General features: G+C 40.7%; 2 protein-coding genes across 4 annotated transcripts in view; one reads left to right on the top strand and one right to left on the bottom strand.

Annotated features, from left to right (window-relative positions):
* The window catches only part of si:ch211-260e23.9 (uncharacterized protein LOC555795 homolog), a 6,213-nt gene extending 158 nt beyond the window's left edge, over positions 1-6,055 (top strand). The window contains exons 2-5 of one of the 3 annotated variants that reach the window (XM_058381291.1): positions 2,765-2,915; positions 3,050-3,188; positions 5,073-5,320; positions 5,864-6,055. In XM_058381291.1, the coding sequence (XP_058237274.1) occupies positions 2,780-2,915; positions 3,050-3,188; positions 5,073-5,286 (489 nt within the window). In that variant the 5' untranslated portion in view covers positions 2,765-2,779 and the 3' untranslated portion in view covers positions 5,287-5,320; positions 5,864-6,055. Of the gene's footprint in view, positions 1-2,764; positions 2,916-3,049; positions 3,189-5,072; positions 5,452-5,863 lie in introns of those variants that run through there. The other 2 variants (XM_058381292.1, XM_058381290.1) reach the window with 2 other exon arrangements.
* Positions 6,056-6,119: 64 nt separating this feature from the next.
* The window catches only part of zgc:162297 (uncharacterized protein LOC555865 homolog), a 14,422-nt gene continuing 5,541 nt past the window's right edge, over positions 6,120-15,000 (bottom strand). Inside the window, exons 4-6 of the mRNA XM_058381368.1 lie at positions 7,010-7,182; positions 6,679-6,806; positions 6,120-6,334 (exon numbers count right to left, since the gene is read on the bottom strand). Coding sequence (XP_058237351.1) covers positions 6,144-6,334; positions 6,679-6,806; positions 7,010-7,182 — 492 coding nt within the window. The 3' untranslated portion in view covers positions 6,120-6,143. The remainder of the gene's footprint in view (positions 6,335-6,678; positions 6,807-7,009; positions 7,183-15,000) is intronic.

Here is a 15,000-nt window from a genome sequence, read left to right on the forward strand (position 1 = left end):
TGAGATTAACTACCTACTACGTTCACTTTTAAATGATTTTCCCCCGGTTATTAATCCCTGATCTGAGGTTCTGAGCTGGAACTCTGAGGGTCTTTTGTTCTCCTGATCTTCTGATCTTCTATTAACAGCAGACAGGGTGTAGGCTTTTATTCTTAAATAGTATTTCAATTATTTATACACAGCGAACTCCACAGATTTATTTACATAAATAAGTAAAGTAAAATAAATAAGATTATTAATTATTGTGAGCAGAAGTGTTTGAGGAGAGATTTCCTCTGAGCTTCTGTATGAATGTTCAGTAAGATGTACTGGGAATGTTGACTCCTTCCCTGCCTTTTATTCCTCAGAAAACTCTGTCAGCTCTCCTGATGTGTGACTCGGGTTTTAATTCATTTCTCTTCTCGTGTTGTTTTGTGTGTTCAGTATTTTCTCCTGGGTGTTGTTGTGTTTCTGAGTGCAGATGTGTGACAGCTGTTTTCCTGTCTGTGGCTTTCACCGCTTCATGACTTCAATAAAACTTTACTGAGTTTAAGTGAAAGTGAACTAGCTGGTGTTATACTGTTTACTGTTAGAATTAAGATGTCTATAAAGTGTAGACGGATAAAAGTGGTCAGTTCATCATCCTGTGCAGTAAGTGATGCTGTAACACCACAGAGCTCTCATCTATAACACTCTCTATCTATAACACATGGTTCTAATTTAGGAAAAAATCCAGACACTGTTCAAAATAAACTCAACGAGCTAAATGACACTGACACACTGACCAGTAATGGCTGCCAAGTCTCTCTCTCTCTCAAACACACACACACACACACACACACACACTCATCCCGACGTGTGAGTCATGCAGGAATCTTGGCAGCTGGAAACAGATGACTGAGATGGTGAGATGAGATATGGTGAGATGAGATATGGTGAGGTGAGATATGGTGAGATGAGATATGGTGAGGTGAGATATGGTGAGATGAGATATGGTGAGGTGAGATATGGTGAGATGAGATATGGTGAGATGAGATATGGTGAGGTGAGATATGGTGAGATGAGATATGAGATTGGGTAATGTGATGTGATGGTGAGATGATGCTGAGATGAGGTGAGATTGTGAGATGAGATATGGTGAGGTGAGATATGGTGAGATGAGATATGGTGAGGTGAGATATGGTGAGGTGAGATATGAGATTGGGTAATGTGATGTGATGGTGAGATGCTGTGAGATGATGCTGAGATGAGGTGAGATTGTGAGATGAGATATGGTGAGGTGAGATATGGTGAGGTGAGATATGGTGAGATGAGATATGGTGAGGTGAGATATGGTGAGATGAGATATGAGATTGGGTAATGTGATGTGATGGTGAGATGATGCTGAGATGAGGTGAGATTGTGAGATGAGATATGGTGAGGTGAGATATGGTGAGATGAGATATGGTGAGGTGAGATATGGTGAGGTGAGATATGGTGAGGTGAGATATGGTGAGATGAGATATGGTGAGGTGAGATATGGTGAGGTGAGATATGGTGAGGTGAGATATGGTGAGATGAGATATGGTGAGATGAGATATGGTGAGGTGAGATATGGTGAGATGAGATATGGTGAGGTGAGATATGGTGAGATGAGATATGGTGAGATGAGATATGGTGAGGTGAGATATGGTGAGATGAGATATGGTGAGGTGAGATATGGTGAGATGAGATATGGTGAGGTGAGATATGGTGAGATGAGATATGGTGAGGTGAGATATGGTGAGATGAGATATGGTGAGATGAGATATGGTGAGGTGAGATATGGTGAGATGAGATATGGTGAGGTGAGATATGGTGAGATGAGATATGGTGAGGTGAGATATGAGATTGGGTAATGTGATGTGATGGTGAGATGGTGTGAGATGATGCTGAGATGAGGTGAGATTGTGAGATGAGATATGGTGAGGTGAGATATGGTGAGATGAGATATGGTGAGGTGAGATATGGTGAGCTGAGATATGGTGAGATGAGATATGGTGAGGTGAGATATGGTGAGATGAGATATGGTGAGATGAGATATGGTGAGGTGAGATATGGTGAGATGAGATATGGTGAGATGAGATATGGTGAGATGAGATATGGTGAGGTGAGATATGGTGAGGTGAGATATGGTGAGGTGAGATATGGTGAGGTGAGATATGGTGAGATGAGATATGGTGAGGTGAGATATGGTGAGATGAGATATGGTGAGGTGAGATATGGTGAGGTGAGATATGGTGAGATGAGATATGGTGAGATGAGATATGGTGAGGTGAGATATGAGATTGGGTGATGTGATGTGATGGTGAGATGCTGTGAGATGATGCTGAGATGAGGTGAGATTGTGAGATGAGGTGAGCTGGTGAGGTGAGATGTTGAGATATGGATTGAAATCTTGTCCTGTGTTTCTCTCTTATTGTCCTCCACACTAACATGACATCACTGAAGTTCAGACACAGCACGAGGAGGACTGGAGTGTGTATCTGAGTGGGTTGTTCACACACTCCTTGAATAAGTGACTGATAGCCGTGTTAATGCTAGCATGATAACTAGCTAGTCTGCTAATTAGCAAGTTTTGTAGAGCAACTTTTTACTGTTCTCTGTAGAACAGACCAAGGAACCCTTAAAAAACCCATCTCTTTCATAGGCTGTGTAGATGGAGGAACGTTAGAAGCTGGATTGGAACACAGCCGTGATGGTGGTTATGATGCTAACAGGCAGTAGCAGTCATGCTAAGTGTGTCTGGTTCTCTTTGTCATTTCAGATCCAAGAAGAAAAAATGATCAGTAAAGTTCTGATGCAGCTCCTGCCTGGTGGTGGAGGAGAGGAAGCAGATGGTGTGGTGGTGGAGAACGAGAGCTGTGTGGAGCTGCTGGAGTGTGAAGATGGAGACTGGATCATCATCAACATGCCAGGTCTGAGACTGGAGATATTTACACACTGGCACCAGCAGGAGGAGATATTCATATCAGGATTGGTTTACATCAGGGTGTGTGTGTGCGTGTGTGTGTATGTATGTGCGTGTGTGTGTGTGTGTGTGTGTGTGTAGATCACTCATCTCTAGGACTTCTTGTAGAAGATCCTCTTGAGAATCTGCTGATTGAGCATCCCAGCATGTCAGTGTACCAGATGCGCTGTCAAAGAACAAACGAGGAAGACTTTTCTGATGAAGAAGATGATTCTCAGAGGTTATCTATCTATCTATCTATCTATCTATCTATCTATCTATCTATCTATCTATCTATCTATCTATCTATCTATCTATCTATCTATCTATCTATCTATCTATCTATCTGTCTGTCTGTCTGTCTGTCTGTCTGTCTGTCTGTCTACACTATATTGCCAAAAGTATTCTCTCACCTGTCTTGACTCTCATATGAACTTAAGTGACATCCCATTCCTAATCCATAGGGTTCAATATGACGTCGGTCCACCCTTTGCAGCTATAACAGCTTCAACTCTTCTGGGAAGGCTGTCCACAAGGTTTAGGAGTGTGTTTATGGGAATTTTTGACCATTCTTCCAGAAGTGCATTTGTGAGGTCACACACTGATGTTGGACGAGAAGGCCTGGCTCTCAGTCTCCGCTCTAATTCATCCCAAAGGTGTTCTATCGGGTTGAGGTCAGGACTCTGTGCAGGCCAGTCAAGTTCATCCACACCAGACTCTGTCATCCATGTCTTTATGGACCTTGCTTTGGTCACTGGTGCACAGTCATGTTGGAAGAGGAAGGGGCCAGCTCCAAACTGTTCCCACAAAGTTGGGAGCATGGAATTGTCCAAAATGTCTTGGTATGCTGAAGCATTCAGAGTTCCTTTCACTGGAACTAAGGGGCCAAGCCCAGCTCCTGAAAAACAACCCCACACCATAATCCCCCCTCCACCAAACTTTACACTTGGCACAATGCAGTCAGACAAGTACCGTTCTCCTGGCAACCGCCAAACCCAGACTCGTCCATCAGATTGCCAGATGGAGAAGCGCGATTCGTCACTCCAGAGAACGCGTCTCCACTGCTCTAGAGTCCAGTGGCGGCGTGCTTTACACCACTGCATCCGACGCTTTGCATTGCACTTGGTGATGTATGGCTTGGATGCAGCTGCTCGGCCATGGAAACCCATTCCATGAAGCTCTCTGCGCACTGTTCTTCAGCTAATCTGAAGGCCACATGAAGTTTGGAGGTCTGTAGCGATTGACTCTGCAGAAAGTTGGCGACCTCTTCGCACTATGCGCCTCAGCATCCGCTGACCCCGCTCCGTCAGTTTACGTGGCCTACCACTTCGTGGCTGAGTTGCTGTCGTTCCCAAACACTTCCACGTTCTTATAATACAGCTGACAGTTGACTGTGGAATATTTAGGAGCGAGGAAATTTCACGACTGGATTTGTTGCACAGGTGGCATCCTATCACAGTTCCACGCTGGAATTCACTGAGCTCCTGAGAGCGACCCATTCTTTCACAAATGTTTGTAAAAACAGTCTGCATGCCTAGGTGCTTGATTTTATACACCTGTGGCCATGGAAGTGATTGGAACACCTGATTCTGATTATTTGGATGGGTGAGCAAATACTTTTGGCAATATAGTGTATCTATCTGTCTGTCTGTCTATCTATCTATCTGTCTGTTTATCTATCTATTCTCCCAGGTTACTGAAATCTTTTCTTAAACTAACTGTACCCCTGCCTGGGCTCTGATTGGTCAGGTATTGATTAGTTCTCTATAACAGCAGCTCTACAGTTGTGCAGCTTGCTACTGTATTTTTCTTATTAACTGTAAGAAAGAGAGAGTAAAGAGACTGCTGAAGGAACGAGTGTTTATAGCTGCTACAACAACAGGAAACAGATAAAAGCTCTGAGGTGTCCATCTGTAAGGTGTGTATAAGTTTATGGTCAGTTGGTGTGGTGAGAGGAATTAAACCCTCAGTGTGCTGTTCCAGGAGAAAATCCTCCACTCTGAATCAGACCATGTCACACAGCCTAGATTATCCTCCTATTACAGCACCACCCCAAGTGTTTAACTCTTTACATAGTGCAGGAGGGGCCGTGCACCTGTGCCTGATGTGTGTGTGTGTGTCTCAGGTGTGTACAGGTAAGGCGTGATGTGTCGAGTCTCCTGGCGTTGTGGTGTGGTTCTGTGCTGTTCTCAGATCAGAGAGCTCGTGTAAATTCTGAGCGCAGGAAGCTGAGCCGCAGTTCTTTCAGCAGGCAGAACCTGCTCAGGACTCGCTTCTCCAACACCGAGCGCCGCTACGGACACTTCAAACAGCCCAGTCAGCGTCTATACAACTACTGAAACACAGCCCGAGTGTGTGAGGAGACAGCCAGAGGTGTGTGTGTTTGTGTGTGTGTGTGTAGTTATATGGTTACATTATAATTCTAAACTTACAAAATGTTTAAATCACAAAAGCTACACATAGAATAAAGTCAAGTGTTATTAAGTAGGAAAAAGGAATTCAGAGTTAAACCTGTGTGACTAAAACAGATGACATAGAGGTGTGGGTGGGGCTAGGGGTGGGGTTTTGGCAATACTTTAATTAAACTCTGATTAAATTCTGATTCTAATTAATAGTTTGTAAGTTTTTTTTTAATTGAGGTGTGTGTGTTGTTAGAGCAGTATGTTAGCATTAGCCTGTAGAAGGTGTAATATTTTAAAGGAAATCTCATCTGTCCATGATGTAACGCTGAGAGCTTTCAGTTTTAAGGTTTTTGTGTTTTGTGAAATGAAGTCTTTACAGATTAAAGCCACAATGAGGCGCTGCAGTGTGAGAAATGTGTTCCAGTCCAGGAAAATTATGAAATATAGAGCATGTGTTTATAAATATATGTACTGTATGTTGTGTGTGTGTGTGTGTGTGTGTGTGTACATGTAGCTCAGATGGAGGAATTAGAGATGATCCTCGGTGCCCCAGAGACTCGCATCGTTTATAATGAATCTTTTTACTTCCTGTGTCTTAAAATTGATTTTACTGTAAACATTTATTACGTTTATAATTTAACCAAAACTATATTTGTGAAAAATCTTTTTTAAAAATTGCAAAATAAACATTTTATAAGTGTTTTTATTCCTGCAGTAATGTTTTTATTCCAATGCTGTTCTCCTGCATGTGTAAATTATAAAGGATTATAATTAACAGGAAGCTGATTCAGCGGTCAGTTGCGGAGTTTCTGGACTTTCTCCATGAACCTCTTCACTCTCACGGGGTCCACACCGTTCTCCCAGCGGCCGCCGCTTTTAAAATGTGAGCCGACAATCAGAGCGTCAGCCTGCAGATAATCTTCCATGTTCTCCTGAGTCACTCCAGAACCGATCAGAACCGGGATCTGGACCGAGCGCATCACCTCTGATAAACACACAAGCAGACCATTCCGGTCAATTAGAGGCAGGAATTTCACTTCATCAATTATAACATCATTAATGACGGGAAAGTAAGAGTGAGAAATCATGTACATCATTTATAACACAACTGAACCGCAAACTTTCAGCTGAACAAATACACACCTGAAATTTACTAATAAATCTAGCTGTAGTTTAACTAGTTAATTAAAGAATGACAGTTAATGTAATTAACACTGTTTTAAGTGAATAACAATAAAGTTTAAAGAAATGCTGGCTCAGTCAGAGATATAATACAGGAGGTTAAACTGGACTGTGAATGATTTGAGGAGGAATGAAGCTGAAGGTCACCGGTCAGCTCCTGAGGATTTGCCTGAACTCCAGTGGAAGGTCCAGTGACCACCACACCATCAGAGAGGAAAAACTCAGCAGCCCTCGCCGTCTCAGCAACACACACATCAGCTGTGAGCGCATGAGCACTGCACACACACACACACACACTGGTGCATGAAGAATTTACTGCAGATTTTACTCATTACTCAGGAGGCAGAAATAAGGCACATCACAGGAGGAAGATCAGATTTAAAGGTTAATATCAAATAAATGTTAAATAAGCATTGGATCGAGGTTAAGGTCAGGATTAATGATAAGTTAATATAATAATAATACGAGTATTACCTACCTGTGCTTCTTCTTTATGTCAGTAAATATCTGAATGTGTTCTGCTCCAATGTGCCTGCGATATCTCAGCAGTTCACCAGCGCATGCGTTCATCAGACCTTCATCAGCCACATGAGAAAACACAAAGCCTTCTGCTCGGATAAAATCCAGCCCTGAACATTTACAGCACATTAACTCTCACAATCATCGTCATCATCCAGACCCATATCATCATCATCATCATCATCATCATCATCATTATCATTATCATCCAGACCCATATCATCATCATCATCATCATCATTATCACTATCATCCAGACCCATATCATCATCATCATCCAGACCCATATCATCATCATCATCATCATCATCATCATCATCATCATCATTATCATTATCATCCAGACCCATATCATCATCATCATCATCATCATCATCATCATTATCATTATCATCCAGACCCATATCATCATCATCATCATCATCATTATCACTATCATCCAGACCCATATCATCATCATCATCCAGACCCATATCATCATCATCATCATCATCATCATCATCATCATCATCATCATCATTATCATTATCATCCAGACCCATATCATCATCATCATCATCATCATCATCATCATCATTATCATCCAGACCCATATCATCATCATCATCATCATCATCATCCAGACCCATATCATCATCATCATCCAGACCCATATCATCATCATCATCATCATCATCATCATCATTATCATCCAGACCCATATCATCATCATCATCATCATCATCCAGACCCATATCATCATCATCATCGTCATCATCCAGACCCATATCATCATCATCATCATCATCCAGACCCATATCATCATCATCATCATCCAGACCCATATCATCATCATCATCGTCATCATCCAGACCCATATCATCATCATCATCATCATCCAGACCCATATCATCATCATCATCATCCAGACCCATATCATCATCATCATCATCATTATCATTATCATCCATACCCATATCATCATCATCATCATCATCATCATCATCATCCAGACCCATATCATCATCATCATCCAGACCCATATCATCATCATCATCATCATCCAGACCCATATCATCATCATCATCATCATCCAGACCCATATCATCATCATCATCATCATCATCATCCAGACCCATATCATCATCATCATCATCATCATCATCCAGACCCATATCATCATCATCATCCAGACCCATATCATCATCATCATCGTCATCATCATCCAGACCCATATCATCATCATCATCATCATCATCATCATCATCATCATTATCATCCAGACCCATATCATCATCATCATCATCATCCAGACCCATATCATCATCATCATCCAGACCCATATCATCATCATCATCATCATCATCATCATCATCCAGACCCATATCATCATCATCATCATCATCATCCAGACCCATATCATCATCATCATCATCATCATCATCATCATCATCCAGACCCATATCATCATCATCATCATCATCATCATCCAGACCCATATCATCATCATCATCATCATTATCATCCAGACCCATATCATCATCATCATCATCATCATCATCCAGACCCATATCATCATCATCATCATCATCCAGACCCATATCATCATCATCATCATCCAGACCCATATCATCATCATCATCATCATCCAGACCCATATCATCATCATCATCATCATCATCATCATCATCATCCAGACCCATATCATCATCATCATCCAGACCCATATCATCATCATCATCATCATCCAGACCCATATCATCATCATCATCATCATCCAGACCCATATCATCATCATCATCATCATCATCATCCAGACCCATATCATCATCATCATCATCATCATCATCCAGACCCATATCATCATCATCATCATCATTATCATCCAGACCCATATCATCATCATCATCATCATCATCATCCAGACCCATATCATCATCATCATCCAGACCCATATCATCATCATCATCATCATCATCCAGACCCATATCATCATCATCATCATCATCCAGACCCATATCATCATCATCATCATCATTATCATTATCATCCAGACCCATATCATCATCATCATCATCATCCAGACCCATATCATCATCATCATCATCATTATCATTATCATCCATACCCATATCATCATCATCATCCAGACCCATATCATCATCATCATCATCATCATCATCATCATTATCATTATCATCCAGACCCATATCATCATCATCATCATCATCATCATCATCCAGACCCATATCATCATCATCACCATCATCATTATCATTATCATCCAGACCCATATCATCATCATCATCCAGACCCATATCATCATCATCATCATCATCATCATCCAGACCCATATCATCATCATCATCCAGACCCATATCATCATCATCATCATCATTATCATCCAGACCCATATCATCATCATCATCATCATCATCATCCAGACCCATATCATCATCATCATCATCATCATCCAGACCCATATCATCATCATCATCATCATCATCATCATCATCATCATCATTATCATCCAGACCCATATCATCATCATCATCATCATCATCATCCAGACCCATATCATCATCATCATCATCATCATCATCATCATCATCATCATCATCATCATTATCATCCAGACCCATATCATCATCATCATCATCATCATCATCCAGACCCATATCATCATCATCATCCAGACCCATATCATCATCATCATCCAGACCCATATCATCATCATCATCATCATCATCATTATCATCCAGACCCATATCATCATCATCATCATCATCATCATCCAGACCCATATCATCATCATCATCCAGACCCATATCATCATCATCATCGTCATCATCATCCAGACCCATATCATCATCATCATCATCATCATCATCCAGACCCATATCATCATCATCATCATCATCATCATCATCATCATCCAGACCCATATCATCATCATCGTCCAGACCCATATCATCATCATCGTCCAGACCCATATCATCATCATCATCATCATCCAGACCTATATCATCATCATCATCATCCAGACCCATATCATCATCATCATCATCATCCAGACCCATATCATCATCATCATCCAGACCCATATCATCATCATCATCATCATCATCATCCAGACCCATATCATCATCATCATCCAGACCCATATCATCATCATCATCATCATCCAGACCCATATCATCATCATCATCATCCAGACCCATATCATCATCATCATCATCATCCAGACCCATATCATCATCATCATCATCATCATCATCCAGACCCATATCATCATCATCATCATCATCATCATCATCATCATCATCATCATCATCATCATTATCATCCAGACCCATATCATCATCATCATCATCATCATCATCCAGACCCATATCATCATCATCATCATCATCATCATCATCATCGTCATCATCATCCAGACCCATATCATCATCATCGTCCAGACCCATATCATCATCATCGTCCAGACCCATATCATCATCATCATCATCATCCAGACCTATATCATCATCATCATCGTCATCATCATCCAGACCCATATCATCATCATCATCCAGACCCATATCATCATCATCATCATCATCATCATCCAGACCCATATCATCATCATCATCCAGACCCATATCATCATCATCATCGTCATCATCATCCAGACCCATATCATCATCATCATCATCATCATCCAGACCCATATCATCATCATCATCATCATCATCATCCAGACCCATATCATCATCATCATCCAGACCCATATCATCATCATCATCCAGACCCATATCATCATCATCATCCAGACCCATATCATCATCATCATCGTCATCATCATCCAGACCCATATCATCATCATCATCATCATCATCATCCAGACCCATATCATCATCATCATCCAGACCCATATCATCATCATCATCATCATCATCATCCAGACCCATATCATCATCATCATCATCATCATCATCATCATCATCATCATCATTATCATCCAGACCCATATCATCATCATCATCATCATCATCATCATCCAGACCCATATCATCATCATCATCCAGACCCATATCATCATCATCATCGTCATCATCATCCAGACCCATATCATCATCATCATCATCATCATCATCATCCAGACCCATATCATCATCATCATCATCATCATCCAGACCCATATCATCATCATCATCATCATCATCATCCAGACCCATATCATCATCATCATCATCCAGACCCATATCATCATCATCATCGAGACCCATATCATCATCATCGTCCAGACCCATATCATCATCATCATCATCATCCAGACCCATATCATCATCATCATCCAGACCCATATCATCATCATCATCGTCATCATCATCCAGACCCATATCATCATCATCATCATCATCATCATCCAGACCAATATCATCATCATCGTCCAGACCCATATCATCATTATCATCCAGACCCATATCATCATCATCATCATCATCATCATCCAGACCTATATCATCATCATCATCGTCATCATCATCCAGACCCATATCATCATCATCATCATCATCATCATCCAGACCCATATCATCATCATCATCCAGACCCATATCATCATCATCATCGTCATCATCATCCAGACCCATATCATCATCATCATCATCATCATCATCATCATCATTATCATCCAGACCCATATCATCATCATCATCATCATCATCATCCAGACCCATATCATCATCATCATCATCATCATTATCATCCAGACCCATATCATCATCATCATCATCATCATCATCCTGACCCATATCATCATCATCATCATCATCATCATCATCATCATCGTCATCATCATCCAGACCCATATCATCATCATCATCATCATCATCATCATTATCATCCAGACCCATATCATCATCATCATCATCATCATCATCCAGACCCATATCATCATCATCATCATCATCATCATCATCATCCAGACCCATATCATCATCATCATCATCATCATCATCCAGACCCATATCATCATCATCATCATCATCCAGACCCATATCATCATCATCATCCAGACCCATATCATCATCATCATCATCATCATCCAGACCCATATCATCATCATCATCATCCAGACCCATATCATCATCATCATCATCATCATCATCCAGACCCATATCATCATCATCATCATCATCATCATCATCCAGACCCATATCATCATCATCATCCAGACCTATATCATCATCATCATCATCATCATCCAGACCCATATCATCATCATCATCATCATCATCATCCAGACCCATATCATCATCATCATCATCATCATCCAGACCCATATCATCATCATCATCATCATCCAGACCATCATCCAGACCCATATCATCATCATCATCGTCATCATCATCCAGACCCATATCATCATCATCATCATCATCATCATCCAGACCCATATCATCATCATCATCATCATCATCATCCAGACCCATATCATCATCATCGTCCAGACCCATATCATCATCATCGTCCAGACCCATATCATCATCATCATCATCATCCAGACCTATATCATCATCATCATCATCCAGACCCATATCATCATCATCATCATCATCATCATCCAGACCCATATCATCATCATCATCATCATCATCCAGACCCATATCATCATCATCATCATCCAGACCCATATCATCATCATCATCATCATCATCATCATCATCCAGACCTATATCATCATCATCATCATCCAGACCCATATCATCATCATCATCATCATCATCATCATCATCATCCAGACCCATATCATCATCATCATCATCATCATCATCATCCAGACCCATATCATCATCATCATCATCATCCAGACCCATATCATCATCATCATCATCATCATCATCATCATCATCCAGACCCATATCATCATCATCATCATCATCATCATCATCATCATCCAGACCCATATCATCATCATCATCATCATCATCATCATCCAGACCCATATCATCATCATCATCATCATCATCATCATCCAGACCCATATCATCATCATCATCATCATCATCCAGACCCATATCATCATCATCATCATCATCATCATCATCCAGACCCATATCATCATCATCATCATCATCATCCAGACCCATATCATCATCATCATCATCATCATCATCATCCAGACCCATATCATCATCATCATCATCCAGACCCATATCATCATCATCATCATCATCCAGACCCATATCATCATCATCATCATCATCATCATCATCATCATCATCCAGACCCATATCATCATCATCATCATCATCATCCAGACCCATATCATCATCATCATCATCATCCAGACCCATATCATCATCATCATCATCATCATCATCCAGACCCATATCATCATCATCATCATCATCCAGACCCATATCATCATCATCATCATCATCATCATCATCCAGACCCATATCATCATCATCATCATCATCATCATCCAGACCCATATCATCATCATCATCATCATCATCATCCAGACCCATATTATCATCATCATCCAGACCCATATCATCATCATTATCATCCAGACCTATATCATCATCATCATCATCATCATCCAGACCCATATCATCATCATCATCCAGACCCATATCATCATCATCATCATCATCCAGACCCATATCATCATCATCATCCAGACCCATATCATCATCATCATCATCATCATCCAGACCCATATCATCATCATCATCATCATTATCATCATCATCATCATCCAGACCCATATCATCATCATCATCATCATCCAGACCCATATCATCATCATCATCATCATCCAGACCCATATCATCATCATCATCATCATCCAGACCCATATCATCATCATCATCATCATCCAGACCCATATCATCATCATCATCATCATCCAGACCCATATCATCATCATTATCATCCAGACCTATATCATCATCATCATCATCATCCAGACCCATATCATCATCATCATCATCATCATCATCATCCAGACCCATATCATCATCATCATCATCATCATCCAGACCCATATCATCATCATCATCATCATCCAGACCCATATCATCATCATCATCATCATCCAGACCCATATCATCATCATCATCATCATCATCCAGACCCATATCATCATCATCATCATCATCATCATCATCCAGACCCATATCATCATCATCCAGACCTATATCATCATCATCATCATCATCATCATCCAGACCCATATCATCATCATCATCATCATCCAGACCCATATCATCATCATCATCCAGACCCATATCATCATCATCATCATCATCATCATCATCCAGACCCATATCATCATCATCATCATCATCATCATCATCCAGACCCATATCATCATCATCATCATCATCCAGACCCATATCATCATCATCATCCAGACCTATATCATCATCATCATCATCATCATCATCCAGACCCATATCATCATCATCATCATCATCATCCAGACCCATATCATCATCATCATCATCATCATCCAGACCCATATCATCATCATCATCCAGACCCATATCATCATCATCATCATCATCATCATCATCCAGACCCATATCATCATCATCATCATCCAGACCCATATCATCATCATCATCATCATCATCATCATCATCCAGACCCATATCATCATCATCATCATCATCATCCAGACCCATATCATCATCATCATCCAGACCCATATCATCATCATCATCATCATCATCATCATCATCATCATTATCCAGACCCATATCATCATCATCATCATCATCATCCAGACCCATATCATCATCATCATCATCATCATCCAGACCCATATCACCATCATCATCATCATCATCCAGACCCATATCATCATCATCATCATCATCCAGACCCATATCATCATCATCATCATCATCATCCAGACCCATATCATCATCATCATCATCATCATCCAGACCCATATCATCATCATCATCC

The sequence above is a fragment of the Hemibagrus wyckioides genome, linkage group LG27 (genome assembly GCF_019097595.1).
Source record: "Hemibagrus wyckioides isolate EC202008001 linkage group LG27, SWU_Hwy_1.0, whole genome shotgun sequence".
Classification (NCBI taxonomy): domain Eukaryota; kingdom Metazoa; phylum Chordata; class Actinopteri; order Siluriformes; family Bagridae; genus Hemibagrus; species Hemibagrus wyckioides.